The sequence below is a fragment of the Aphanomyces astaci genome (assembly GCF_000520075.1).
Source record: "Aphanomyces astaci strain APO3 unplaced genomic scaffold supercont1.33, whole genome shotgun sequence".
Lineage (NCBI taxonomy): Eukaryota > Oomycota > Saprolegniomycetes > Saprolegniales > Verrucalvaceae > Aphanomyces > Aphanomyces astaci.
Window position 1 is genome coordinate 478463 of NW_009798296.1, and position 26152 is coordinate 504614.

The window sequence follows — 26152 nt, forward strand, 5'->3', positions numbered from 1 at the left end:
TGGTTCGCTTCGCTCCCGGCCTCCGGTGCTCCCAACCTTTCGATAGATCATTCCAGTTATATTGAGTCGCCTCGCGGGTGAACGGGCCTGGTTCGCTACGCTCCCGGCCCTGGTCTAAGCTCGCTCCTAAGCGTTCTGGATATAGAATGTTGTATGTACTTGTATAGGGATATTATCAGATATACCCATAACTCCTAGTCCTAATTTCAATTATTGCGATCAACCTCCGACCCCTCTGATTGGTCGGAGGTGGTCGGAGGCGGTCGGACCTTTCGCATTATTCATCCATAAAGGTTAAGTTGTGATTGATCGAATGGAACTTGTTTCATCAAGTTTAAGGAGGTATTACAGCAGTTAGGTGGCTTTGAAGTATTGAATGTTCATTGGATGAGATGCGCCAAATTATGGACAGGGTACATTATACTTAATTTGACCAAACTAAAAGTTCGTTCGATTCGAAGTTTTCCAATGGAAACAAATATAAGATTACACAGTATATATATAATAAATCAAAGGATATAGAATTTAAACGACAAGTCAACTCACAGTCAATTACAATTCCACCATTTCGACCACGTCGTCCGGAATGAGACATCCTGACCACCTACTACTCGAGTAGGCTCAGAAATGGTACTGCGTCTCAGGATCCTCACCATCACTACATCTATATTGTGTGGATTGCAATGTCATGGTGGCTCTGGTGGGCCAACGCGGTGGAGGAAGAGGTCTTGGTAGCACCCATAGCAAAGTGCTAAAGCCGCCACTTCAGCACTTGCGATGGGTGCAATCAAGACGTCTTGCGCCACCGCCCGCGCAACCACGTGATCACACCGGCAGGGAGATGTACGGTACCGAAACGGGCTGGATGGTGGAATGAGGGATGACCAATTTCATTGGGTTAGTAGGCACGTGGTGAAATGAGACCTGGTAGAATTGACCGAGTCCTGAATACCACATCACATGATCTTGCTCTCATACACAGCCTAACGTTACATAATTATCTAAATGCTCCTTGCATCAACAGCCATCACAGGAGTAGAATGTATCGCAACAAGGCGTGATGAGGCATGGAGCATTGTATGCGGCTACTCAACCCGTCGATCCTGGGCTGTCCCGCCCTCCACCAAGTCGATACGATGATCAACCAAGCGTTTGGTCCGACCTTGGAATCGGAAGGTGTGCGCGCCAAGCTGCTGCGGTACCTCCGTGACATATTGGACCAGGGCCAGTGCTCGTATTCGATCACGCCGTCGGGGTCGTACCCACCTGCCTTGCCCAAAAACAGACAGACACATGAAAAATATAAATCAAGAATACAAACTTGAAGATATATTTAATTGAAACTGTAGTAACGTTACAATTTATACTGTTTTAAAATCATACAATTTCAAAATTATTTATGGAATTCGCAAGGTGGTTTACCTTGCGCAGCATACAAAATTGCCTATTTCACCTTGCTTTTTGTGTTTAATGAGCTTCAGATTTTCGCGCCATGGTGCTCGCGCCTTCGCTACTGTTTGGATAATTGATTCTCTTTGAATTTATTCTGTGTGCGATATTGGGTTACAAAAGTATTTCAGTATTAGAGTAAGTTGAACTTGATTTTGATTGGCTCGTGCACCCTGTCCATAAATTGGCGCCTGTCCATAAATTGACTCGTTACGTTAGTATTGGCACTGAATCTGGGACTTGGAAAAATGCTAGCAGCATATGACACGCCTAACTTAGAGCATTTCTCATCATTATTGAGTTCATTTGACAAGGATGTCATGCACTACAGTGCTCGTTCCATCAGTCACCTCCAGACGATGAATGAGGGTTTTTTAACGTTAAATTGAAAGTCCCATCCAGCTCTACTGTGGCTGTTCTTTGAGATTCGATTTCCATGTTTTCCGTACTCTTACTAAGGTCTATTAGTCCTTCCAACGAAGGTTGCTTTTTCCCATGGTACTCTAGGTCGCCCCTTCTACCCTTTGATATACAGGACGAGGACTGCCACCATGGGACCTTACTGGTCCAGGCGATGAGTACTCATATCGGATAAGTAGATTATAGAGTTTTCGTTACCTCTGTATATGCATATTGTTACCCATTTGACCATACATTAATCAAGTCCGGTGAGTGATTTAATAGTAAATTCTGCGCTGACGAGCAATATCAACGAACAAAGTACTCCAATACCATCGCAAACGACAGCTCGACGAGTGCAACATGTTCGCACTACTTTGTATGCACATTCTCCAGCAAACCAGAAATATATATTTGAGGAAGCAAAATACCGAATTCCCAGCTTCTCATTGGTACAAATTTCGTAGAAATTGGGTAAATGAGTCAAATTTTGAGGTGAGTCCAAGTTGAAACGATGTAGTACTGTAGTACGAAGTACTTCTTTCTCTATTTGTAGCATATTCGTCGGTAGGGAAACGCTAGAGATGTGGCTAAATCGTACGAGTGCAAGTGAAAGCAGTAGATACATGATGCCAGGGCAACTACTATACTACTTAGTCTTCGTCTAAATTCAAGCCGGGGATCAAGTCCGTCTTGTCGGCACGCAGGCGCGTGACTTCGTCCACCAACATGGTCATGATCTCGTTCTTGTCGGCCATCTTGATGCGTCCATTGTTCATCAACGCTTGCTTCATGACGGCAAAAGCCTTGTAGTCGGGGTCGTCCTCCGGCACGTCCACGCTCATTGTCGGCAGTTGCACGTCCCACACCGAAGTGTGGCCCATGCGTTCGAAGGCCGCCTTCAGCACCAACTCGCGTTCGTTATCTTCCAACTTTCCGTCCTTCGGGATCTGGATCAAGTCCATCCACAGATCGGACCCAGAAGTCAGCGGCCATGTCTTATCCGCCATGATCATTTCGTTTTCCACACGGCCGCGGACGGGGACGTAGTCGGACTCTTCGTTGTCGTCGTCATCGGAGTCCATGATGGACTTGAACTTGCCGTATTCGGAATCAAGCTCTTCATCCGTGAAGAACACGGGGGCAGCGGCCTCCTTTTTGCGCAATTGCTCGATTTCGTCGTTGTCGGTGAATCCCGTGGGCTTCTGCGGCGCGTCCGCGAGCGCATTCTGGAACAACATCTTTTTGGCCTTGCCCTTCTTGGACAAGTCATCATCCTTTGACAGGGTGGACATAAGACGGCCCCATCGGGAGCCTGACACGCGGCGCACGGATCCAAGGCTTCGTTGCATCATCATGGTGCTAGATTGATGGATGTCCGCCAGTGAAGAATGGGCAGAAGCGACGAGCCAATCCGCATGCGATCTGTAGAGTGACTCAAAATATATACCAGTGACCAGGGTATCCGGATAATTCCGAATCCGTAGAATACGTGACTAGTGACCAGTGTTATTGTGCGAGTGACATGTTTTATCCGGATTTTAGCTACTCTACTGATGCCGTAGCGTCAGCAGTTCACGTTGTACACGTACGATATGTAGACTGCATTTCCATGATACTAGTAGGTGAAATACATCGTGAAGATGAATACTCGCATGCAAACTATTGCAAGGTGCCTTTAGGATGCCATTTGTGGGCGGGTGTTCAGATGAATGGCAGGACAGCGGTCGAGGAGTAAAACGTGTTTTGCTGCCATACGTAGAATAGGTTAAACCAACGGAACTTCAAGTGGCCAAGCACGAACGTTGGTCATAACGTTACATAGCCCACGAGTCGAGCATGCCCGTAGTAATCGTCAAATTACGTCTGCATGTGCGAATAACTACATACTCGAATAAGTTACTGTTGGTGGGAGGGTGTGTGTGGGTAGTAAGTACCCAGCTCAAGTCAATGGCTGCTTACAGCATTGCAATACTGTGAGCTACTGTATTTACATTGTAAAGCGTTGAGTACCTTTGCCTAGAATCCATAAGATGTATCGTTGCGACTGTATACCATGCAGTTATTAACTCTCAAAAACTTGAGTGGCAGGACTACTAAAAATGTTTCGATGTCATACACCCCGAAACCCCTTTAACGCATTAAACGTAAACACGTTTTATCAGTGGGTTTTTCCTTGGATCGAGTTCGATGGATGAGCATCACATTTGGAAAAGCAAGATGCTACCAGCGCGTGCCATCGTGGAAGTCGCGTTGTTGGGCGCTGCCTTCGCCCTCGCTTGGACTTCCGTCCGCAGTCAGAGCAAGGCATCGAAGTCCAAACAGTCAGCAAACAAGAATGTGCCCAAGAAGCCCCTGCCGGGACACACCCAGCGCACGCACTCCGACCTCACCGACGCCCAACTGGTGTCGGAAAGCTTTTCCCTGGCACACCGCACATCCGACGGCAACGATGACGACATTCTGATCATTGGTGTGTGCGGAGGGTCTGGATCTGGCAAGACAACGCTGTCCAAGGCCATCATCGACGACATCGGCGACAGCGCCGTGTCGTACCTATCGCACGACTTCTACTACAAGGATCTGTCGCATCTGTCACTGGAACAACGTGCGGAACACAACTTCGACCACCCGGACGCGTTGGACACGGCGCTGATGGTGTCCCATCTAGCCAAGCTCAAGCAGGGCATCGCGTGCGACATCCCCATGTACGACTTCACGACACACTCTCGGTGCCTGTCGACGCAACACATGTCGCCCAAGTCCGTGATCCTCGTGGAAGGCATTCTGCTGTTTACAGACCCCGACCTTGTGGATCTCATGGACATCAAGGTGTTCGTGGAGACGCCATCGGACGTGCGCTTCATCCGCCGCCTCAAGCGCGACATCCGCGAGCGCGGCCGGACCGCCGAGTCCGTCATCGAGCAGTACATGACCACGGTGCGCCCCATGCACCTGCTCTTCGTGGAACCGAGCAAGCGCGTCGCAGACATCCTCGTGCCCGTGGGAGTCAACGCTGTCGCGCTCGATCTCATCTTGTCGCGGTTGAAGAGCTTCATGAATAAATCCGCGTAATACACAGATCCAGACCAAGCATGTTCAACTTGCAGTTACACTATTTCGTGGAACTTTCTCATGTTCTCTGAGGCTCTATTAATACTATTCTCACGTGGTAGTAGTACTAATAGTACTCCATGTAAAAACTACTCACGTGTTAATAGTAATTTACTACGAAGTATTTTTAATACTGTAGTAGGCCACACGATGTATAATACTAACAATAAATACTATTAATACGAAGTATTTACTGTTATTAATAGTAACGTTATCATCCCATTTTTCGCTCGAGAAAGGCCGCTGAAATCAGATTTTCGACCTACTAGTTATTGTGACCTCCCACAAAGTCCTTAAACACAGTGAGTCGGATTAGATATTGTGTACCGTTACTGGTAGTAGTACTAGTTCGCAGATACTACTAGTACTACTAGTTGTACATTTGAATTCAGCTCACGTCGCGCTGAGTTTGCCACACCTACCGAAAGAGTGGAGTGTCCTTGATGGAGCCACGGCAACCGCTCCGCCTCACGACTCCATCAACCCAGCAGCCTTCCAGAGTTCAGCGGACATGGCGATTGTCGGCTGAATGACGAACAATGAACGATACATACACCCAGTTGGTTGATATTATCTATTTGGTCCAAAATCTCGATGGTTATTTGAAGTACGAAATTTTACGGGTCTTCAACGGTGCCCAGCGCAAGCGTTTGTAGTACCCCGTCAAAACGGCGGCGGCGAAGAGCCCGAGGCACCACTGCAACCCCATCTTCTTGCGTTCGTCATGCTCGGGTTCGGCGGCCCAGGCGAGGAACACGGACACGTCCTTGGCCATTTGAGACGCGGTGGCGGGGGTGCCGTCTTCGTACGTAACCTTGCCGTCTTCCAGCTGTTTCTCCATCGCAATGGCTCCACCGCCAAAGTACGGGTTGTAGTACAACCCGTTGCCGAGTTCCTTACCCTCGGGCGCTTCCACGTAACCGGTCAAGAGCGCGAACAAGTAGTCGGCGCCGGCGTGACGCGCCTTCACGATCAACGAAAGATCAGGAGGAATGGCACCGTTGTTGGCAGCGGCGGCGGCTTCGTCATTTGCGTACGGCTTGGGGAGAGGGTCCGACAGCTTGCCGGGACGTTCAAACGACTCGCCTTGGTCGTTCGGGCCGTCTTCGACGTCGATGTCTGCCGCGAGCGCCTTCGCTTCGGCTTCGGTGTGCGTCACACCGACCAAATGACGGAAGTGGATCTTGTCGACCGAATGGCATGTCGCGCACACTTCCTTGTACACTTGGTACCCGCGACGGACAGCGGCGTAGTCGAACGACGTCAATGGACCATCGTGCTCAAAGCCGTAGTGCAAGGCGGGGATGCTGTCATCGCTGAAGGCGGTGACACCTGTGAACACAGAGCCACCGATGGCGGCAGTTCCGGCGGCGGCGGCGGCCTTCTTCAGCGCCGGCGACTGGACGATGCGCTTGAACATACTAATTCCAGAAGCAAAATGCTTTTGCACCACTCAAGTGAGGTGTGCGGTGAAACAAACCTGCCACAATTAATATATATTCTGGCCCTATCATATCGAGTTCTGCGGGGATCATCGCAGGATACAACGCATAATCAACTGATACAAAATACAAGTATATACGTTTATACAGGGTATTCAATTTAAGGTCATTCCCCTACCCCACGCCACTTTCAGTCAGTTTGTTTGCAACCACAAAGTTCGACCGACCCATACAACATGCAGCAAAGACACGTTGGACCGCTGGCGCTCGCGGCGGCGCGTCCTCTAGGAGTTACACATCGCCACACATACATGAGGTATGCCTTCCGAGGGAGTAGGCAGTGGCCGACATAGCCAAGCAGCCTAGACCTTCCGTGATCAACGAATGATGCGTTCCCTGGTCCTGACCAATTGGTCGGTCATAACGTTACCTTGGTATCATTGAATGTAGGTGCGGCATGGCGGCACTAGATCGGAGATTTGAATCTTGGATTGCTTATAAGGATTGTCAAAGGTGTGCATGACACATGCAGTACTTGGTAGACCAGGCAGCAAGCAGCCAACTCGATGAGCTCGTTGTAGCAAGTTCGTGCAGCGAGTTTATCAAACTGTAAAGGGACAAATGCACTCAAAGCAGTTATGCAAGGCCCTACGAGTCGCCGCCAGTAAGATGACTAGTGGTAGCCTCCTCTGGAACTTTGCATGGCATTGCATAGCGGGGGTCAGGTTCACTCTTCTGGTGACTCCAGCTTTCGATGATTTGGACGCAATTGAATGGTCCAATCACAACCAAGCGTTTTTGGAAGTGACCAATCAAATGGTGTCATTATTGATTCCCGCTGGACCACATTATAAAACAATTTAAAATACCACGCTCGAAACTCGAAATGGCACTTTGAACGTAATGAACGATGTGGTTTGCATTTAAAATGCATTTAAGATCCCTTCAACGCCCGCATCCCAAGTCATTTTCGACACCATTCACTGTTTCGAGATAATGCGCCGGTTCTTCTCGTCGACCGCGGCTGGGGCCACGCGGAAGTCCCGCCTCGAGGCATTACGCGAGCAACTTGCCGAGGAAGCTTCCAAGGTCCGCGACCCCATTGTCTCATGGGGAGACAACGTGCTCAGTGCCGAGGACCTCGTCGCAACGAAGCCGTCGCGCCGTCCGAGCGCGTCCAACCGCAAGCCGGACTGGCTCAAGGCGCAACCTACGACAGGGGAAAACTACATCCGTCTACGCGATACCGTGCGCTCGCTGAAGCTTGCCACCGTGTGCGAGGAAGCACGGTGTCCCAACATCGGCGAATGCTGGGGCGGCGGCAAGAACGGCACGGCCACGGCCACGATCATGCTCATGGGGGACACGTGCACCCGCGGCTGCAGTTTCTGCGCCGTCAAGACGAGTCGCCGTCCTCCTCCTCTGGATCCCAACGAGCCCGCGAATGTGTCCAAGGCCATCGCGCAGTGGGGATTGGACTACATTGTGTTTACCAGCGTCGACCGCGACGATTTGCCCGATGCCGGCGCCGAGCACTTTGCGTCCACTGTACGTCGTCCTCCATCTCTCTCTCTCCATGTATATATATATATATGCATCCTCATCAATATGCCGACATGTCCAGGTCCGTCAACTGCGCGCGGCGCTCCCGGAAATCCTCATCGAATGCTTGACACCCGACTTTTCCGGCCGCGTGGACCTCGTCGAGACGGTGGCGCGGTCCGGCCTCGATGTGTTTGCGCACAACATCGAGACTGTGGAACGTCTGCAGCGCCGTGTCCGCGACTACCGCGCCAACTACCGCCAGTCTTTGGCCGTGCTGGAGCTGGCCAAGGCCGCGCAGCCGTCGCTGATCACCAAGACATCCATCATGCTCGGCGTAGGGGAAACCCCCGAGGATGTTATGCAGACGCTCCAGGATCTGCGTGCGTCCGGCGTGGACGTGGTCACGTTCGGTCAGTACCTGCGCCCGTCCACCAAGCACATGCCGGTCGCCGCGTACATCACGCCGGACGCGTTCGCCCACTGGCAAAAGGTCGCCGAAAGTCTGGGCTTCCTCTATGTTGCGTCGGGTCCCATGGTTCGATCCAGCTACAAGGCCGGCGAGTATTTTCTCACCAACCTGCTTCGCGGCCACAAGAACAAAAAACAACACCCGTCACCCTAAAAGCAGTTTAAACGTGTGAAATTTGCACTTTTGTCATAAGTTAAAAACATATGGCGAAAGCAACAACTGCCCAGTATATACCGTTAGGTTTAGACAGCCATACAGATTTGAACGCTTCTGTAAATTTATATAATCCTCTGTAAAATTATATATTTGGGTTATTACACTTGATTATACTTCAAGTACTACGTAGTAAGCGATACTATCCGGATAGTTGCCCCGCCACTGTCGAAATCTATGTACATTACACGGTATGTACATTACACGGTATGTACATTTCTTTGCTACTATTGCTTCGACGTCACTTCCACAGACGGCGTAGCATGATCATGATGGCATACTTGGAGTATCATCACTCAGCGTACCTTCTCAACACATCAAAGCCGATGTCTATCTTGACTGGAGCAATGTGGGTCGCTGAAATGCTCGACGACAACGAAGATGCCTTCATTGATACCTTCCGAATGCCCGGCGCAACCTTTGGAGGTCTACATTCCTATATTTCTGAGGCCACAACGCATCATCAACGAACATGCAATAGAGATTTCAACGCGCTGGCGAAACCATATCACATCACCTACATCTCGTTATGGTCGCCCTTGGACGTCTTGTGCTATTCTATATTCGAATGCCATCCGAAGACGCCTCGACGCATCCCACGATCACACCAAGCAGCAAGTTGTTTTTCCCCCGCTTTGTAAAAAGTCGTATGGCTCTCGAAATGACTCATACTTCTGTGTGGATCAGTGCTTCTGACGGCGCTCGATATCACGGACGGACGGGCGTAACGTCCTTGCTGCCTATGACTTCGATTTGGTGTTTACGTACGTTCTTGGCAACTGCTGGCAATGGAAAAGTTGTAACGATGGCAAGGTTGCCGACCAAGAATACAGCTTGTCGCATCGTTAACAAAGCGATGCAAAGCTGTCGAACAAATTAAAGATTGTCGCACCATTAACGGCGAAGGCCGTTGAAGAAGCCGTAGAGAAAAACATTTACGTACTTGATGTAGTTTAGTAGAGTATACATTTTCGTAGTTAGTACTTTAAGACGACAATCTAATCACTTTCAAATTTACTCTGTGAAGCTCGCTACCGTTACATTTGGTAGCACTTCCTGGTTCAGTTCAGTTCGGCAGCAAGGACTTACACCGACGGGCATAGCTCGGAGGTTGTAACGTTACTTAATCTAGTTCAGGCAAAGGTTCAACGGCGACCTTTCATAGCGATTAGTGTCGAGTTAGCGATCGCCTAAGTGTTTCTTTTTCCTCGAGAGTACAGTACTCTCCTTAGTATCCGATATCAGAGTCGGTAGGGGTAGAGTCGACGTTAGGAAATGGACACTTGGAGCGTGTGAAGATTAACTGCCAATGAAACCCGTGCATGGGCAAGAATAAGGCACGCGAAAAGAAGGAATTCAGGAAAGCGGAGCGAGCGGCAGCGGCGAGTAGCAAGGATATCCAGCGGGACCAGAACATCCTCAAGCGCAAGGCGTCGAGTCAAGGGGATTTAGTCTCATTTAACGCTATCCACTATCTCGAACAAAGCGACGTCGAGAACTTGGACGCAATCAGAAGGAGTCTGATTGAGAAGATCCGAACAGTGGAACGAGTGAACGAGCATTTTCAGCGAGACCTGCGTAGCGTGAACAGCGGCTTAAATAGCAACCGCATTAAGTACGCTCTCGTCGTCCGGATACGTAACCGAAGCGATTGACGCGCATTTGTTGGCGAGAGCGAAGATGGAAGCGAAGAAACCGAAGTTCGACACTAAGGAAGACTTAGTTGATTCCAATCAATATCGTGGAGGAAGTGTTTGCGAGGCTAGTTGGGACTATGGAGCAACAGCAGCAGATGATCCAACAACTGCTGGAGGCCCAAACCCAAGCACAAGCGCAAGTGTTGGCAAATCAACAAGCGCAACAGAAGAATCAACTGAAGGAGCAGCTACACCGAGCTTGTGGCGCCGCTTCACCAACTCCTCGACGCAGTAACCGAGCAAATTGGAAGTGCGAAGAAGACGAAGCTCACCCGCGTCCAACTCACTGCCGTTGGATGGGACGTTGGCCATATGGCCTGCTTTGACAAGATCAAGGAAGCTCGCTTCGCGACGCTTCCCATGGTGCACCCACGGGCAGACATGATAGTCTGCCTTTATACCGACACAAGTGATGGTATCGAGAATGACCAAACGCCTTCAGTCTTCTGAAACTCGATAAATGTGGCGCTGCTACAGTTAATTCACTCTAACAAATAATAATTGCTCAAGTAGTGCATATTTGGTCATTTTGGCCGTAATCACCACTAAAGTATCATTTGAAGACCTGGCCCTGCCGTTGGAAGAGCAGCGCCACCAGCCGAGGCCTTTCTCAGCGGCGCCTTTACTGGCGCAAGCGAGCGTTGGCCAATCGTGGAGAAGGAAGCGTTTGGCGTTGTGGAAAGCTGTAAGCGGCTGGACTAAATTTTCATCCGCCCAGCTGGCTTCCGCCTTTTCACCAACCACAAGAACCTGCAGTACATTTTCAATCCCCAAGCATGGCAAGGTACCAAGCGCACAAGTTGGAGCGCTGGGCCTTGGTGCTGTGACGGTTAGACGCATAAAAATTACGAAGGTCCGGAGGTTCGGACTTCAGGACCAGATACTCTCGGCTTGGCCAAGAAGAATACAGCAAGAAAGGAGTAGATCCAATGTTGGACAAATGTAAAAGTAAACAATCTAAAAGCTAACTAAAGCTGACGACCTTTGGGGAAAGGTCCTGTAGAATAAAAGGCAAGACGGTCGAATTCGAAGGTAGTCGGCCCGTCGAATAATATACCTTTGCGATCGTAGTACCATGATGTGGTATAGTAGTACAAGCCCATGCTCCAGCTCCGTCACAGTGCTTTCTTTGTTCCCCTACACCATCGAGTGCCTGCCCGGTGAAGACAATGTGTGGGGCGACCTGCTCAGCCGCTGGGGTGCCGCCCAGGCTCAAGTGCCAACGAAGTCCGTCCAGCGCCTCCTGGCCTTGGTGTCGTCCCTGCAGCAACCCGACTTCGACTGTCCCAGCCCTGCCGACATCGTCAAGACCCAACAAGTGGCCGTGAAGAGGGGAGAGACCCCGCGTGGCGTGAAATGAACACAAGAACCTGTTCCTCAACAAGGAAGACCATATATGGATCCCACCAAGTGTCACGGACCTCCAGCAGCGGGTCTGCATCATAGCGCTCCAAGGCGCCGCGTGCAATCGACGAATCGAAGCCACGACCAAGGTCGTCCGCGATGTCTTCGCCTGGAGTACCCTCGAAAACGATGTCAATACCTTTGCCCCAGCCTGCATCCATTTCATCAGCGCCGACGGCTCAGTGGTCCCGCGTCAGCTTGGATCGGCGCTCCATACCGAGAAGCCCAAGAGCTGAACCACTTCGACTGGATCTCCATGCCCACGGCGACGAACGGCTGGCAAAAGCTCCTCGTCATCAAGGACGACATGAGCGGTATCGTGCGACTTTGGCCCAGCAAGACAAGCGAGGCCGCGGTGACTGCCAACGGTCTCCTCGACTGGTTCACGACCTTTGTGTATGTTCATAACCTACCCAAAGGTCGTGAACCAGTCGAGGAGTCGAGTTCCGGAAGTTCTCGATCGGCGACTTTTTCATCGTTGGCCAAGTGTCCTGCCAAGGAAACAAGCTGCCCCTGCACTGACGCGGACCAAGCAAGTTCGTCCGGGTCGCGACAGACTATGTCATGGAGACCCAGCAGTTGGTGCAGTCGTACGACTTGTCCCTCCACCATGCCTGCCGACTCAAGATGTATTGTGAAGGCGGCCGCGATGTATCTTAAGACCTAGCCGACCATATTGCCTTTTTGCAATGAAGGGTTCCACGTGGCCAAGCTTGGCGACGTCCACGAAGAAAACGGTGAGTACCAAGCCCTCGTGTATTGGATTGGCCTCGATAAATACCAACACATGGTCCGGATAACCTGTTCCAATCGTTTCATTTTAGGACGGGTAAGCTGAGGTTAGCGATACATGTGTAGTACAGAACTGTAGTCTCGGTTGCTGAGTGCCTGTGGTGCGCATAGCCATGGCGTCAGCGCGTGGAAGTATTGGGTAAAGATAATACTGTGTCGTCTTCGACACATGCGATTTCCCTGATACATAGTACTAGTATTCATAACTAGCAATTACTAACAAGTAACAATTTTAGATTGTCTGCGGGGCAGGACAAGGACCTTACCTATTTAGAGTCCAATGTTCGGATAATTCGACATGGCTAGCGTGTGTATACAGTAGTATGGTTGGTATATCATTATATAGATCATGATTGTATATTTACACTGGAATCTAGAATGTGACATGAACCAAGTGAAGGACGTAAAAAGATTTCAAGGCCTGTACACCGCAATCCGCGGAATACAGTGCCGTAGCTTGTTCTAATGGCCACAACTGTGCATCCTTTAGCCTTGGGCGCGAGTTCGTTGTCGACGAAGGTCTAACGAAGGCGCTATGGCCATATATGGTGCTTGGCCACTGTTGACCATGCCCCTCCATGCGTACCACATCCAAGAATTCGGAAGAGAGGTCACGTCCCATTGGTTCACTGCGTCATCTGTTGAATGTACTGGCTAACCGTATTCTCCAAGGACAAGTTGCCCATCTGATTGTATTGTATGGTTAATTGAGTTTGGATTATCATGGTGCCATCTGATTGTATGGCACCAAGGAGTTCTCGACCACGAACGACCCCAACACGTCAAGTTAAACTACACTGATCAATTAAATAACGTGTGCAAGTTCGATGAGTTTCGTACGCAGCTAAAGGCTCTTGAATCAAGAGCATCATTGTCGACAACGTCTTGCACATCAAAAGTCTTGATGTTCAAGACGTTGTCGACGGTGATGCCATTGACATTTTGCATCCCTGGAGCACAATATTGTTTGATTTGTATTTAATACTCCGGAGCTTACATTTAATCGACGAATGGATACAGTACACTTGTAGCAAACAATTGCTGTGGAACTTTAAGAATAACGTGACCGACCAGTGATGTGCCGATTGTTCAGTGATGTTTCATCCAATTAAATCGTTCGAGCTGTATTGTAGTACAAAACAGACTCTCATGACAATAATCTTGTAAAAGTTTATGGTGGAAAAATTATTATATTTAAAAGGTTTTGATGTTGAATTGATATCCAAATGCTGCCTCGAACGCCGTACACCAAACGATGACACCCTGAGATCAGCCATTCAGACAGTCCTATCCAAGGCCCATTCAGTAGAGTAATTATCCACACGAATTTTCCAATACAATTTCCCTGAAATTCCTTCGGGGAATTCCGGTAAGGTGATTCATGTAATTCCCGGCCAGCTTGGCCTACTTTCTGAGTGCCATAACTCGTCACCCATTTATCCGATGAGGCTGCGAAAACATGCATTTTGAAGATCATGACGAGCTTATAACTTTATACAGGTCCCATCATTTGTATCGCATGGCCAATTTGCTTGTCGAATTTCTAAAATTGAAATTTCCCTGTGTGAATATAATTCCCGGTAAGTCACTTCAATAATGTATGCCTGATTTGGGTGACATTTCCTCAGAACCTCTTAATATAATATGTAAAAGTGTTCAAGTAATTAAATTTAGAAGTGCAACTACTATTAATAAGTACTTCGAAGTAATACATATAAATTTACCTGGGAACCGACAAATCGTGAGGAGTTTGGATTGGCAATCCCGACAATTACTTTGTCGTGATTCGCTGCACGACAACATGTTTCAATTAAAATCGTTGATTGAACGACCCACATGTCGGGGAAGACCAACATTAAACATGTACGCCCAATAATTGGACGTTAATACGTAGATGTCGTCTGAAAATACAGCCACGTTTCATCAACCCCTAGAACAAAAGAAATTCAGCATCATGAACGCAACCACCGTGCCCCATAAAGCAGCCATCCAAGGTTCCTTCCGATCGAAGTCGACCTTGCGAACCTACCAGACCTATCAAAACCAGTTTGCCAAGTTCTGTAAGGATGTCATCGCAATCGACCCTGCCGGCGCGACACCAGGGGCATGCACGGACTTTTTTCACCTCCTCTACAGCCTCAGCAAGACTGCCCGTACCGTCGACTCCGCCAAGACCGCGCTAGTCGCCTATTTCCAAGCACTCAAAGTCGACCCAAACCCTGCCCGGGACGTTGAGTCCAACCAATACGTAGTTGGTTTGCAAAAATACAACAAAAAAAACAACATCGACGACGAAAAAAAGCCCATCCACTGTCGGTGTACGAGCTGTCGTTGCTCGTAAACTCACTGGCCTCGCCCCACATGTTTGTCGGGGCACTGTACCGGTTCCTTCTCTGTGCGAGCTATATTGGCTGTTTTCGCATCAGCGAAATGCTAAACCTGACGTGACACGACGTCGCCCTCCAACACGATGGCGACAGCCAGTATGTATCGCTCAGACTTCGTTGGCACAAAAAGGCCAGTGTACAAAGTGACTGCCAAATCTACCATCCCGTTGACGAGAAGTCGTTTACGTGCTTGCGTGTGTGTGGGTTGTTTTCAGATTACGTGGGCCTCGTCAATCGGGCCAGTCCGAATTTAGCCTCCAAGTCGTTTGTTTTTCCTGCCTACACACTCGAATCGTCTGGGACCCCAAGACTCAACTGGTACAAACGTCTTGATCAAAATCAAGTCCGTCTGTTCATTAAAAGTGCAGTTGAAAAGTGCTCCGAACTTCCTTCAGGTATTTTTTGCTCACATATTTAATTTTTCAACTGGTACTAGTATATAATATTTTTTAGGAATTACGTTGCACAGCATGCGTCGTGGAGGAAGGTTTTACCGAGTGTTCGAGTCTCCAGAGCGTCGGTTCAATTTCAGAGAGCTCATGGCATGGTGCCGATGGGAAGACGCAAAGACATGTTGTGAATATCTTATTACACACAGCATTACAAACGAAATCGACCCGAGAAATCTACTACGCACCAACACAAACACCAGCAACTCAACCGTCACCGAAATGAACGTACAAGACCTCTGCAACGCAATTGTCAAGTCCCTCCAAACCAACGTGCATGTTTTACCTGCCGCTGTCGTCGCCGCCGATGTCGCCCGCACACTGCCAACGTCAGTGGCTGCCAAGTCGCAACGTCAAATGACGCTGGACAGCTTCGTTTCGCACGCTGTTGTACCTACTGCACGGTCGGCGAACGAAGCATGGACACAATGGTTTACCGGAGACCCGGCGGTCGGGTTGTATCAACCCCTGCGATCGTTCAACAAACAAATGATCCGGGTCGACCGCCGGAAGTGCTCTGAGCGCTTGACCTTGTCGCTTTCCTTTTCAAAGTATGTTAGTTATGAGATGTTTGAGGCTGCATATGTAGGTCACACCAGCTCTTACAGCAATACCTTGTCTGAAGTCCGCAAGCGAAAGCACGAGGGACGATTGTAATGAAGTGTAGGGATCTTGGTCCTTTGTGAAATGAGGTTGTTAGAGAAGTCTCACAGCTCGGCCAATCAAAGTTACACTCTGGGAATACAATGTTAACCAATCATAAAGTTGTCGGGTTAAAATGTCGTGGACGACGAAAGATATCTATAGAACTGTATTACATGTCCGACAAGCCGAATATTAAATCTTACAAGTGTATGTAATTTTGTCCAATCATTGTCCATGGATGATTGTGATTGGCCATTTGCTGGCCGGGAATTGCATGCTGGCTTGGAATTGCATGCTGGCCGGGTATTGCATGCTGGCCGGGTATTGCATGCTGGCCGGGTATTGCATGCTGGCCGGGTATTGCATGCTGGCCGGGTATTGCATGCTGGCCGGGAATTACATGAATCACCTTAAGCAGAACTACATGCCTGACGGCGTACAAACATGGCCGCTTCGATGAGGTCGATGAACACAGGGATATGATGTATCTGTCAGCTGGTTTACGTTCGGCACGCCTACGTTATCCTCGCTCATCTACTACTAGCACGTAGCACATCCTACGTACTAGTGCAGTACAGTACTGCTCATCTACGTTTGGTTCTTTCCTCGCCCCTCTTCACAGGACACTTCGGAAGCATGTGGGTATTTGACCCAGCTGCTGAGCATTGCCACGTGGTACGGTTGGGTGTCCGAATAAGAGAGAAAGTGCAGTACAGTTCCGCAATATATTATTCCTGTTCGAATATAATATTACTTTATCATTGTATAAATTCCAGTCTGCTCGCCTGTTTTTAACACAACCCTAATTCATACTTCAATTATATAATTCGGCACATCACTGGTCATCAATGTAAATTTTGCAACTTACGAAATTATTTATGTCATCGTGAACAGTCTAAATCCATTGTGTTTAGGTGTATGTGACAGATCTTGACGAGCTCTTTCAGGTTACGTCCACCACATCACTATTGGACAAATACGTGACGAGGAATTCACGAAAGAAAATAGAAAAAAATCGGCACATCACTGGTCGGTCACATTAGAGAGTTTTCGGACAGAGATGGTAGGTACTTCGAAGTATACACTACACTGTATGGGTAAAGTGTAATACACTTGTCAGTTCCTAAATAACATCAACACAATATGTAATTATGTATCACATTAATTACACTACTTGGTTGGAATTTCTCATATAATTTCACGGATTTTCGTATGTTTTGTGAATACTTCGAAATATCAATATTAAACTTTGTCCCAAACCTATTCTAACATCAACTTCGGTATTCGGATGTATCAGAATGGTGCCGGATATTCCCAAGTAACGAGTATGTCAATGCGACGTAATCTACGACGTAGTTGCATGTGGGTGTTCACTGCGTCGACATCAACATCCTCGACGTAATTGCAGGTGCCTTATACAGGACAGTGGTACTGTAGTAAAAATAGTGTCAGGAAATTAATGTACTATTGTTATTATTTTAATAATAACAATAGTACTGTAATTTCCTATGAAGACTTTTTTTTCTGAGATGAACGTATTTGATACAAATATCAAATACGTTCATCTCAGAAAAAGAGTATTCATTGAAGGGATTGACCCCGGACCACCTCGATCAAAGTCTGATCCCACTACGACTACACTAAGCGATCCGATTTGAAATATGTTGACATTTACATTATTAGCAAAGCACTTGAGCATGTGAACTGGGGACGAACGATAAACCTCCATCTAGGAAGACGCTAGATCACTGAGTTGGAGAGGAGTATGGAGCTTTGCTTTTGAGAGACACGAAGTGGTATGCAGATCCTGCGCGTATCAGGAGGTGAACTGTAAGTCCGCCGCCTGGTCGCCATCTCGAAAATGGTCCGCCCATCGAAGATGGAAACGTGAGTCCAAAGTACGCATCGTGCAGTATTCCCGTCGTCCTAGTTTTTACCCCTTCTTGAGTTCACTGAGCAGTATACTTATCGAAAGCCGGTGTGACTAATGTGATAGAGGCCTTGCAATAGACGCACGACGACCTGAATCTCCCCGTAGACGACGAGGTTGTCATGCTGATGCTGTCACGTGATGTAGAGCACGAGCATCGTATTCAGCCAGTTTGTTCGAGATGGTACCTAAAGGTAACTGGAAGTTGTACTATCCGAGTAGAGGGGTCATGTGTGGGATAGAAACCGCCTGCAAACACATAGAACATTCGACCATAGGAGCTATCGCTCTCTTTAAGAACAATCCGGAATATCGGCAGGCTTGACTGGCGAAGGGTATCCAATCAGGATAAACGAATGAAGATACTGGTTTGCATTGTGCGACTAAGCCCGTGTAGAGGTTTGCGTAGTCCAAGTGCCTAATGGGTGTTCTTGGTATAACAAACTCATTTCAATTGTCTGGTTGATTAAGTAATGTTTTGCAGAAGTGAATGGAACTCGATGGGGAACACGAGCTTTGCGACTTGACGTTTTGGCAGAGCCCCAACGTCTTGTTAAGAGCGGAGGGGTGCATTCTGTTGGTCGATGAAGGAATGTTTGGCGTACTGTAAGAGAATGGAACCCAATGCGACATACGGCCGAGTCCAGTTTGCGCCGCCCGGGGAAATACAAGACTGAGGGCAAGCATATTGAAAAATTGAACGTAACCATCCGGAAAGACCTCACTGTACAACTTACAGCCCATATATGTCCAAGCTGCACAGGTCTAACAGACCTCGCTGGGCAACTCACATGTCTAACTGTTAAGCCTGTGAGCACTATTCCCATCAGTCTCAACTGACCGACGGCTGAGGCCAGAGATGGAATGCATGGAAATAGACCAAGGACCCGATCATAATCCTTGACAACATGGTTACTGTAAGTTATACCGAATTAAACAGTTGTTGTCTTTGGAGACGTGGGTGACTCGGCGGTACTATAAATAGTATTAGTTTGATTGGTTCGTACAGTTTAATAATATACTTTAAATTTGCAATTGTAGCCTAATGCTGTATATACCTAATAGCTCCGACGGTTAATGTACTTGAATTATAGCTGCGTAGTCCAACATTCAAACCCTGGTGCAACAAGTACTTTTTCTTTCAAGGCGGTTTCGTTTTTAATGACAAACGTTGGTTCAGTCGAACATTATATCCGTTGGGATGTACTCGATCGGATCCGCCGTGTACCTCCGGCGACTGCCCCCTTCTCCGCGCGAGGGTGATAACCTTGCAAAAGGGGTTATCGTAGACCTAGGAGGTGAAAACGGGCTTCTAATCCATCTGCTTGAAGTGTACATGGTTGGCGCAAGAGTCACTTTCACCAGCGACATCAAGGACCGACTCTTGCCTGCAATGCCCGCCAGCGCATTTTTTTGTGCCAAGCAAGTCGACGAAAAGTTGTTTAGTATTGGTACGAATAACGTCACGTTTATCATTGCATGTTTGCATCATTGTCATTGTACATGTCGAGGTATACGACTGTGGCAAAACAATACCGTGGCGACTAGACCGCCATGTTTTAAGCAGACCGGTCGTGCATTCATCTTGGAACCGAAGTATCGCTTCGAAAACTTGACGAACGTGGCCCAGGGAAAACAAGCCTTGCGCGTGCAGTTGTGGTTGCTCATACGTAAATTACATACTTCTTTACGTGACCATTTGTACTTCTAGCGACCCCAAAAATACATATTTTATCGGATTTCCACGAGTGACATCTAGCAAATTCGACAATCAAAATATTAGAGGTAGCGCCTATTGGGGTGAAAACCAGGTTTTGGGGGTAAAAACCAATGGAGACTAAACGCCGTGAGAAAATTATTAAAAAATGTTTATAAAATTATATTATAAAAAACTCTGGGTCATGAGCCTCAATTTTGAATTTGCCGCCATGAGCCTAGCCCCGCGGTCAACACGTGAACTCACCCCAGACATTAAGATGGAAGTCGTGTTTGCCCTCCAAGATGCCATCTACAATGGCAAGCTCGCATGCGGTTCCATTCAAGCCACAGCTATTCGCTGTCAAGTCGGTCGCGCCACCGTCCGCAAGATATGGCGCGACTTCAAGAGCAGGTCGATGGTATCCAAGAGAAAGGCGTGTCAGACCGAAACCTCGCCACACCCCGGCTGAGGTCACCGAAATCGTTCGTAGCGTGCCGGCCCGCGATCGCAGCACCATGCGCGACATGGCTTCCTCGACGGGGATTTCCGTAAGCACACTTTGCCACCACTTGAAGTCTGGGACGACCAACCGTTGATCGTCCCGACTCAAACCGCTACTGACTGATACCAACAAGTTCGAGCGGCTGGCATTCGGTAGAGCCCACAAGGTCGTGCCGTCCATCAAGGAGCGATTCCCCAGCAGAAGTAAACGAGTTGTGCTGCAGCATGACAATGCCACTCCTCATGGGTCCATCGATGAAGACGCCTTGGCTGCTGTGTCGACGGATGGGTGGACATTTGTGGTCCGTCGACAGCCGCCAAATAGTCCGGACCTTAACGTCCTGGACCTCGGCTTCTTCGCATCGATTCAATCACTACAATACAAGATGGTGAGTCGGTCGATGGACGATGTGATTGATGCTACATTGTCCGCCTTCGAGGTTCTCAGTAGTGATAAGTTGAGTAGCATCTTCCTTACCCTGCAGGCGGTGATGCGCCTTGTAATGGAACACCACGGCGACAACAACTTTAAGTTGCCCCACCTGAAGAAGGATACATTGAGACGTGCTGGAACCCTCATGGCGAACGTCACATGTCCTGCTTCGCTTCTCTTTCACGTGATCTCATTCCTCCAGCAGTCCAGTCCTTGAGTCGATAAGATTTATAGCCAATGAAATGTATATATTTCAAAATCAACCAATCACAATAATATGGTCGCAGTATTGTGGGAAAAGTGCAATCTTGAAGTGGTCACAGTAAAGAAGGACAGAGGAAGTAGTTAATATGTGAAATTTCAAATATTTCTAAACATTGTAGTACTCACTGTAGCGTTCGATACCGACGAAAACAGCGAGCTAATACATGTCAAAGTAACGTCGATCAAGCAAGACTACGTCGTCCCAGTGAATGAGTTTCAATTACGAGGCTCAACATTCCACTCGTTGTTTTCCCATTACAACAATGAGGCTAACACACGTCGTTTGGGTACATTGTACTCAATCTACTGCTTTAAAACCTAGCCGACTGCAAGTTCAATCCGAAAAAGTTATACCTAATGCAACCAGCTTCGCAGGCAAAACTAGTAAGTATCGTTATAGGAGTTGTGCTAGGTCAGTACTAATGCATGTGAAAGAGTCACTCAAGATGCGACAAATTCGCGTCGTCGAAGAAGATATTGACGAAAGTGCCATCTTCGTATACAGTAACGTTATCCTTCGTACGATGCAGGAAACGTGTTTTTCCTACTAACAAGTTGTAGATGTTCACTCGATCCGATTCATCCGGATTTATGGCGTCATACAGTGGCCCATTCATTGGCCCTAGAACATGCAGCCTCATTACATGCGTCGTGGGCATTCCGGATGGCAATATTGTTGGCGAAGTATGCCCAAGCGCTGAGACTTTGCGGGCAATGCCGCTTGAAGAGCTCAAATGGATGACACGAATGAATACCGGTAGTGCCGGGCGAACGAAGCCTGACTGTATCGAGCTTCTGAAAATGAAAGGAGTCGCTTTTGATGTCAACGAATCTTCAGTTGTATTCCAGTTGTATTTGGAGGAAGAAAAGTCCGTATTTAACATCGATATTCGACCGAGATAGCACTACACATAATGAGTATATTATTTTATACTTCACGATTGCAAAAATGCACACGTGCATCGCCTGGTGCTACTGCGTCCAAAGACTTCGGAATTAACCTTTGCAATTGCTTGGGCCACTTCACGAAGTGCCCAATGCCGACGTGGAGGCTCTTGAAATGAATTTCATGTTGGCCAAGACAAACCAAACGAAAAGCGCGTAATGACCAATCGTCATGAATGTTGATTGCTTCTTCACGCCATCGAGCAATGCGTTGCCTTGTTCGGCAACTTGAGTGTTAACGGCCTTGGCCCACCAAAATTCATCCAAGTTGTGGCCGATCGTGCATCCAACGTGGCCTTTCGCGTGTATGCGGTCCTGCTTTGTAACTTGATTGGCGAAAAATTGTGGTTTACGATTTATGCAGTACTCGTGGTAGTTGCATGCGTTGTCGTAGATGACCACACGGTCTGCATCGGGAAACCGCGAGTAAAAGATTGAAAACAAGGTTTCAGGTGACTCAGGCTGTGTCATTAGGTGGAACCCTAAAACAGTATTAGCCTACTTCGGAAAATTATATATTTACCAAGGATAATTCCGTGAACACAAGTTAGAGTAAAAGTGCCAGGCAGTAGGTCCTTGTGCTTGCCGCCGCCATCTTTCCGGCATCCATTCCAAGTGCGTGTCTTTTGGGCGTAATGATGTATCCATGTATCATCCCGGAAGGTAGATTCCACGCTGCAAATCAATCTCAACGTCAATCTCCCTTGCAGCTATCGACGGGGAGGGCACGTTCATCGTCCTGGACTTTAAGGTCGCATTTGGAAGCCAGGCGCTGAAGTACGGATTGAAGGTACGATGGGCAGAAATCGTCTCGTTCGTGTACAATCACCAAATTGAGCGTTAGGAAATAGTCCCGAAAGACCTTCCGAGCGCGTTGGGATAGACTCTTGGATTCAATCCACATGTTGAGTTCGGCAGCCACGACCGCCGGGTTCATGATGAATCCGTTGCACACACTTGTTGATTTGGACAGGTCATGGAAAAAGCGGGACCACGGTTTCGCTGGTATGTCGAAAAAGATACCACCATCTTGTTCGGTCATTGTCGATTGCAGCAGTTGTGCAAGGTAGGGGGCTTTCAACGAAAACGAATGTAATTCCTAAATCACGCTTTAATTATCTATAGGAAATTAAGTTAGACGTACAGCGAGAGTTGATGTGTGGGTGGACGTTGTCATGGACAACTGCTTCAATTGGTTTTGAAGGCTTTCGGAGGGTAGAAACGCACGGTTAGACGACTTAGTTCTGTGCCACAGGCCTCCCCCGAGTAATACTGGACGATCCCGTAGAGTGTCCAACTCGACCTTATTGCGCATGGGGGCAAGCGCAGTCCCTACCACCACGATCCATTGGCAGTCGCCGCAGTGCGGGCACGAAAAGTCCTCGTGGAATGGCATGTCGATGGCTGCGATAAAAGCCCAAGACATATCAATGAAGGTTTGACGATGGACAAACTCCCCACCGAACATCGTGTATCGGCTAGAAATACTGGCGAAAAGTGCACTGAAGGGTACCTATATATTATTAGTAACTACTGAATAATGCACGCAAGACTTTCTACGTACCGTCCCATGCTCAATGTAGCTTAATTCATTGTACAACAATTCAAACACAACAGCCGTTGATTTGCTGAAACGAAAAATCGCCTCGTTCTCGCCCGTCCAGAACTTCCACCGCCCGCATTGCTTGCAAATGACTTTCATGACAAGTACGTCGCAAGGCGTGTTCATTTGCAACAGGGTGCACTTAGCGTCGATGGCTACACCATCCAAATCCCACTCACATGCACCACCACAAACGACGCCACAGCTGCATGTACCGAAGCACCCGCACTTCGTGGCTGAGGCGTCAAGGAAAAAGATGGCTCCAGCTTGGTCTGCAGGACATGCTTTAATGGTTGCCATCAGAGCGTCTGTCTTGTACGGGATTTTCCCCGTTCCGTATGCTCGCTTTGTATTTTCACTGTTCGGTGTCAACATACTTCATTGAGATGCTAGAATTAACCATGACATTATTCATTTCAATGTACCTCGCGGCTAATTCCAGGGCCACGAGACACTTCGGTGGGTTCCGTATCGTTCACGGCCACTAAATGCTCGCACTTATCTTGTGTACACTTGCTACATTCGACGCTTCCGGTGTTTGTTCTGTACACCACTGCTCGTTCACGTCGTTCGCCTAATATGCTCCAAAATTGTTCCAACGTATTGGGAATCAAACGTGGTCTTTCAAGGTGCACGACGCACGACGCTTTGTGCCTGGTCAAAGCGTGCACGCTCCATGTTGTCGCGACGTCGTGGGAGAAAATGATCTGGGCAACTCAAGATTATTTTTCGGTTAAATTTGATTCGATTCGAGTTTATTCGTACGTTAAAAATTGTTTCGCTCGTTTTCATACCTTGCATGAAGGCAATATGCAAAGCCCTCAGCTATGCATTCCTTGGACACCCTGATAACATGCTCCGCTCGCCCAAAATCGCCCGCAAATTCACTAGCCAGGCAGCGCCCCAAACCACTTGAGTCGCAATCGCAAACCCACACGATTTCTGTTGATGCGCTGTAACACGCTGCAATATGCGCAAACTGCACTGAGCACTTGGACACCTTCAGCTTCGTATAATTGTGCGACGGAAATGGTACACAGTACATAAAACCTAAAGTTATTAATATATATATATATATATTGATATTGTAGGAATAAGATGTATTTAAAACCTCTGGTGATCTTGATCTTGTACAACGCATTACATTTGGTCAATGTTGCCACGTAACGACGCAAGTGATCCTCTTCTGGGACCACCTGTGGATCGTAATCTTGTTCGAAGGAAAACGCAGATTCACTATGGGCATCCAACGCTCGCGTGTGATCGTCCACTACCGTGTGGCCATCGTTTACTAATTTCACTGCCAAATGACGTCCACAACCACACAAGCGACGGAAACTGAGGGGGATAACGGGATAACGGTTGATGTTGTCAAGCAACGCATCTACTCAATGGAACCGATTAAATCAGTTTCAGCATAATTTTTCACTATCCAAATTACCGATTTGCAGAATCTTTTTACGCATCTGGGACTGGGGACACCACTAATCCCTTTATAATTGCACAACCGGGACAAATGTTCGGACCCGTGGTAGCCGTACGAATTGCGCACTTGTTTCTGTTGTCCACAAAGTAATGCAACTTGGCCCTCGATGCGGCGATAAGCCCTTGAAAGATGTCGCGATTGTTCTCGTGGGCTGCGTTGTACTTCAGCAGGATTGTCCACAGTTGTGTCGTCTCGGTCTTGTCGTACAGCCACGTTTCAACTTTGCTATGGACGCTGTATTCCAAGTCGAGTGTTTGCATCGTCGCCGCCCCCAGGAATTGTATATTTCTTCTAGCGGTTACTTACATACTTCGAAGTATTAAATAACAACCAATCATAAGTTTGGATTAGAGAACAAATGTCTCATTACGACTTTTGCTTGCATATGGAATATATGCAATACGTCGACGATATTGCAAGGCGACGTAGTTGACACCCACATACATTACGTCGACGACTACGTCGCTTAGGCTTCCTCAAGTAACCGTTGACAACCTTTGGGAAATGGTATCATGATATACTTCAAAGTACTACTCTATAGTTATGTATACAAGGATACATTTGACTTATGTCATTCTCAACAATCGACAAAGATAGAACAAAGTTGACTCCATTATGTAGCCATCGTTGGTAGTGAACTGCAGAGCAATGAAGTAAACACAATTGAATATTTCGTTCTTCAATCAAGTCTTTCCAAGCTTTCCCTCTCCAAGTCTTAAAAGGTTATGAGCTCAACGATCACCCACGCGAAGGAAGAGAAGGCTAAGTCCCTTTTGTTCGCCGACGTATACTTCAGCATAAAGAAGGTGCGCATTCAAGCCAAGTTTCGCAGCAAGGGCTTGTGGATAGTTGTGAAGCGGCGACGACACCTGCGACGACGCTGATGATGAGGACGACTACGACTCGAAGGAAGACAAGACCTTTGACATCCTCGGCTTGACTACGACAACCTGGCCTATGTTTCTCACGTCTCGACATTCAAGGAAGTGTGAGACATGCATGTCACGCGTTACGAAACCCGGACATATGCTGATGTGTCCAACAACATCCACGAGTTACACACGAAGGTGTACAGCCCTGGTTAATTGAGTTTGGATTATCATTTTTAAGACATTCCTCCGCGAGGGCCGACACTAGAACCACATGTTATGGAACCGCTTCGCCAATTGTAACGCGCCTGCTCGACCAGGGGCGGTGTGTAATCTTCGGTTTTTACTTCGCTCAACGCTTCATACCTCGTGCTTCGACCGATCTTCTTCGAAGTTCGGTCCTCGTCTTCGTACGCG

The 26152-nt window shown here is 48.0% G+C and overlaps 10 protein-coding genes across 10 annotated transcripts; 7 read left to right on the plus strand and 3 right to left on the minus strand.

Annotated features, from left to right (window-relative positions):
- Positions 1 to 2385: 2385 nt before the first annotated feature.
- Positions 2386 to 3242, minus strand: H257_11358 (hypothetical protein). Its single transcript, XM_009838257.1, has one exon. The coding sequence runs from the start codon at positions 3204 to 3206 to the stop codon at positions 2502 to 2504; it is 705 nt and encodes a 234-aa protein (XP_009836559.1). The 5' UTR covers positions 3207 to 3242; the 3' UTR covers positions 2386 to 2501.
- Positions 3243 to 4007: 765 nt separating this feature from the next.
- Positions 4008 to 5062, plus strand: H257_11359 (uridine kinase; the record flags this gene model as incomplete). Its single annotated transcript, XM_009838258.1, has 1 exon — positions 4008 to 5062. A coding segment is annotated over one exon (916 nt), but the record flags the coding sequence as incomplete, so codon positions are not given.
- Positions 5063 to 5502: 440 nt separating this feature from the next.
- On the minus strand, positions 5503 to 6442 carry H257_11360 (hypothetical protein). Its single transcript, XM_009838259.1, has one exon. It carries the CDS (start codon positions 6380 to 6382, stop codon positions 5561 to 5563), a length of 822 nt encoding a protein of 273 aa, XP_009836561.1. The 5' UTR covers positions 6383 to 6442; the 3' UTR covers positions 5503 to 5560.
- A 900-nt stretch (positions 6443 to 7342) lies between these two features.
- H257_11361 (lipoyl synthase, mitochondrial) lies at positions 7343 to 8642 on the plus strand. Its single transcript, XM_009838260.1, has 2 exons — positions 7343 to 7952; positions 8029 to 8642. The coding sequence occupies exons 1-2, from the start codon at positions 7401 to 7403 to the stop codon at positions 8569 to 8571; spliced, it is 1095 nt and encodes a 364-aa protein (XP_009836562.1). The 5' UTR covers positions 7343 to 7400; the 3' UTR covers positions 8572 to 8642.
- Positions 8643 to 8894: 252 nt separating this feature from the next.
- Positions 8895 to 9359, plus strand: H257_11362 (hypothetical protein; the record flags this gene model as incomplete). The annotated part of the gene is made up of 2 exons (XM_009838261.1): positions 8895 to 9057; positions 9319 to 9359. The coding sequence occupies 2 exons, from the start codon at positions 8895 to 8897 to the stop codon at positions 9357 to 9359; spliced, it is 204 nt and encodes a 67-aa protein (XP_009836563.1).
- A 5119-nt stretch (positions 9360 to 14478) lies between these two features.
- Positions 14479 to 14972, plus strand: H257_11363 (hypothetical protein; the record flags this gene model as incomplete). The annotated part of the gene is made up of 2 exons (XM_009838262.1): positions 14479 to 14779; positions 14827 to 14972. 2 exons carry the CDS (start codon positions 14479 to 14481, stop codon positions 14970 to 14972), a joined length of 447 nt encoding a protein of 148 aa, XP_009836564.1.
- Positions 14973 to 15582: 610 nt separating this feature from the next.
- On the plus strand, positions 15583 to 16017 carry H257_11364 (hypothetical protein; the record flags this gene model as incomplete). Its single annotated transcript, XM_009838263.1, has 2 exons — positions 15583 to 15911; positions 15969 to 16017. The coding sequence occupies 2 exons, from the start codon at positions 15583 to 15585 to the stop codon at positions 16015 to 16017; spliced, it is 378 nt and encodes a 125-aa protein (XP_009836565.1).
- Positions 16018 to 16297: 280 nt separating this feature from the next.
- H257_11365 (hypothetical protein) lies at positions 16298 to 16702 on the plus strand (the record flags this gene model as incomplete). Its single annotated transcript, XM_009838264.1, has 2 exons — positions 16298 to 16441; positions 16628 to 16702. 2 exons carry the CDS (start codon positions 16298 to 16300, stop codon positions 16700 to 16702), a joined length of 219 nt encoding a protein of 72 aa, XP_009836566.1.
- A 3161-nt stretch (positions 16703 to 19863) lies between these two features.
- H257_11366 (hypothetical protein) lies at positions 19864 to 20785 on the plus strand (the record flags this gene model as incomplete). Its single annotated transcript, XM_009838265.1, has 3 exons — positions 19864 to 20045; positions 20125 to 20182; positions 20270 to 20785. 3 exons carry the CDS (start codon positions 19864 to 19866, stop codon positions 20783 to 20785), a joined length of 756 nt encoding a protein of 251 aa, XP_009836567.1.
- Positions 20786 to 21855: 1070 nt separating this feature from the next.
- H257_11367 (hypothetical protein) lies at positions 21856 to 25126 on the minus strand (the record flags this gene model as incomplete). The annotated part of the gene is made up of 8 exons (XM_009838266.1): positions 21856 to 22259; positions 22507 to 22876; positions 22922 to 23290; positions 23342 to 23535; positions 23596 to 23725; positions 23806 to 23864; positions 24492 to 24650; positions 24922 to 25126. 8 exons carry the CDS (start codon positions 25124 to 25126, stop codon positions 21856 to 21858), a joined length of 1890 nt encoding a protein of 629 aa, XP_009836568.1.
- Positions 25127 to 26152: the final 1026 nt, after the last annotated feature.

What these genes read in the sequence shown, in the direction of transcription:
- H257_11358 (XM_009838257.1), bottom strand. Translation starts at nt 3,206, where the DNA reads ATGATGATGCAACGAAGCCTTGGATCCGTGCGCCGCGTGTCAGGCTCC.
- H257_11360 (XM_009838259.1), bottom strand. Translation starts at nt 6,382, where the DNA reads ATGTTCAAGCGCATCGTCCAGTCGCCGGCGCTGAAGAAGGCCGCCGCC.
- H257_11361 (XM_009838260.1), top strand. Translation starts at nt 7,401, where the DNA reads ATGCGCCGGTTCTTCTCGTCGACCGCGGCTGGGGCCACGCGGAAGTCC. An exon ending in CCGAGCACTTTGCGTCCACT is followed by an intron (nt 7,953 to 8,028) that starts GTACGTCGTCCT and finishes CGACATGTCCAG; the next exon opens with GTCCGTCAACTGCGCGCGGC.